General features: G+C 31.5%; 1 protein-coding gene across 1 annotated transcript; it reads left to right on the top strand.

Moving 5' to 3' along the window:
• Window positions 1-11: 11 nt before the first annotated feature.
• Window positions 12-2,717, top strand: LOC117116785 (the record flags this gene model as incomplete). The annotated part of the gene is made up of 4 exons (XM_033260880.1): window positions 12-144; window positions 933-1,109; window positions 1,705-1,847; window positions 2,603-2,717. Coding segments are annotated over exons 1-4 (460 nt in total), but the record flags the coding sequence as incomplete, so codon positions are not given.
• Window positions 2,718-2,755: the final 38 nt, after the last annotated feature.

Genomic DNA, 2,755 nt, shown 5'->3' with positions numbered 1-2,755 from the left:
GAAATTAGTTTTTTGTTTGTTCAGCTCAGCTGTTCTACGTGCCTCTTACCATATGCTTATTTTTTAATTTCATTTAGAATTTGAAGAATGAGATTCAGTCTTGCTCCCAAAACATCTCAATGGGCAAATTTTATGATGGCAAGTGTAAGTATATAAGGCCCAATGGCATGTGAAGTTTGATACTTTTTTTTATTAGTAGTGGCAGTGGAAGCTTCAGAAATGTGCTAACAAGGGTTTCAACCAAGGGCTCACATATGACCTCTAGTCAGGGCCCCAGAGTAGTCCTGGTAGGAGTCAGAGGTAGATATTTTATGGTTTAGGATAGTCTATGACCTGGCTAAGATTTGTATGCAACTGTTATGGACTAATTTGAAACCAAGGAACAACAGTGGATGTGTGCAAAAATCTCTATCTGGGATGAACAACTTGAAAATGAATGATGAATCGTACTAGAATTCATCATGACAATTAACAGTTAAATTAATACCCTTGCTCTGTTCTTTCTGATTGGTTGTGCATTTTTTTCACTTCGCAAACGGTAGAAACAGTTTGAACTACTGATTTTTCTGAAGCAACAAACTCTGATAAAAATGTGAATGCGCATGTGCATGAACCAACGCTTTTGATTTGCACAAATAAATTCACAAGTGCAAAACAGCCTAATCCCAGAAAAAGTATAGCATGGAACGCCATGCAAATGAGTAATATGGAACGCCATTGGTGCCAAAATCAATTTATTTTTAATAGTTTTCACTGATTAAAACAAAATTTAGGGACTGGAACCCAGTCTATGTTCTTTATTTCACAAACTGTTTATAATTGTCACAAACCATAATACAACATACTTGATATTAAGGTCCTAACATTTCAGTTGCAAACTAATTTAAAAAAAAAATCTTTGTAGACCTGAATGGTGTGTTATTGTTTTACAGCCACGTGTCCCGGTTTCTCACATACAACAAATACATCAATTGAGGGAAGGCTACCAGATGAACCAATACAAAACGTTACTATAAGTCATTACAGTGCACAATATATTCAAGATGATGGTTCTGTTTTATCTAACACATTCACTGGTCTTAATATCTCATTTGATTTGGATCCAGCAGGTGAGTGTTAATTTCAACATCATCTTCAATTCAATTTAAAAAATGAGAATGTAAGATTATTTAAGAACATAAACTTACTAATTAGAAGAAGTTCTTTGTAATATCACATCTCACTGTTGGCTGCAATTTTGGCCACGAAGTGTTGTATATTGTGAAGTTGAAGAATAAAGTGATATATTTGTTTTCACCTGTGTTAAAAAGAAAAAGATTTTCAAAGCATATAACATAATAATATGCAAGAATTGGTGGCCAAGAATTTTTAATATGCAGTACATGATATCTAAACAAATTTACTTGTAATTCATTATTATATTAAATGCTTGCGGTATAATCAATCAGTCAATCAATCAATCAATCAATCAATCAATCAATCAATCAATCAATCAATCAGTCAATCAAGCAAGCAAACAGTTAATTAATTAATTTATTTATTTATTCATTTATTTACTTGTAATTCATTAATATAATAAATGCTTGCAGTATAATACTAAAAAACAACATGCAAACCTTCAAACCACAAATTCATTATTTCTTTACTTCTAACATTATTATGAACCTAACCTAAAAGTTATATGTACTTTGATATCAATTGCAGGATATGGTCTTTATCAAGGAGCTATCATCGAGATTACAGGAATTGCATTTCAAAGAACGCATTTTGGTCAACAAGGTTGCTTTTTTCTAAGTTTTGATGGTGTCCTCAATAGGTCTGCTGTAGTCTTGTCAAATAATAAAATAGTATGTTCATATTTTTGAATTTATTACTCCCCCCCCCCCCCCCCCCACCTTCTCATCGGGGAAGTTGGTAGAGATTCGTCAGGGAATTAAAAAAAAATATTTTAAAACGTTAAAAAAAAATTTTGGCCTGATTATAAATTAAAAGGTAGGAAAAGGTTGGAAAATACCCCATAACTTGCAACGTCATTGTGTGAATTGAGTATGGCCGTGGTCCGTGACTATCTAGCAGCCTTAACAACGATAAATTAAATTAAATGCCAATGAGATAAAAAAAAATTAAATATTCATATTTTTACTCACATTAACCATAAGGTGAGACTATTTTATACCATATTAGCGAACTTTCCCGCCTGCCAATAATGATGATTTCAAAAGTAAAATTTTATTTTTCGCCAATTATAGCACACTCATCACAAAAAATTGGGAAGTTCAGAAAAAAATTAAAGTTTCTTTATTTTTATTTTTCTCACCGCTGCCTTAAAGTCTCCCAAAATAAGATATGAATATTTCTTTCTAATTATATAAATTTAAAGCATTTAAAAAAAAATGTTCTCCTCCATTTGGATGTTTTTGGCAAAACTCTTTGCTAAATGAAACCAAAATTTTATATTTATTTTTTTTCTACCCTCCTCTGACGATCTTTAAAAAATTAAGTTCGCGAAACTAGGTATATAAAAGTCTCACCTAATAAATGATATATTTGAGTTACAGTATGAAGGAAGATAAAAACATTGTGTTTTGCTTGATATTGTTAGAAACGAATATTCTTTGACTGTGCTAGGCAGCTTGCACCAGCAACGACATACCTTATTACCATCAAAATGGCACCATTTTTAACCAAATACTTCAAAATCTATTATCAGATACCAAGTGAGTACATTTATTGATTTTATTTTATATTTATATGT

Source organism: Anneissia japonica, unplaced genomic scaffold (genome assembly GCF_011630105.1).
Source record: "Anneissia japonica isolate Jap-2015-1 unplaced genomic scaffold, ASM1163010v1 scaffold40603_len2777_cov207, whole genome shotgun sequence".
NCBI lineage: Eukaryota > Metazoa > Echinodermata > Crinoidea > Comatulida > Comatulidae > Anneissia > Anneissia japonica.
This window is presented reverse-complemented; position numbering and strand designations above follow the sequence as displayed.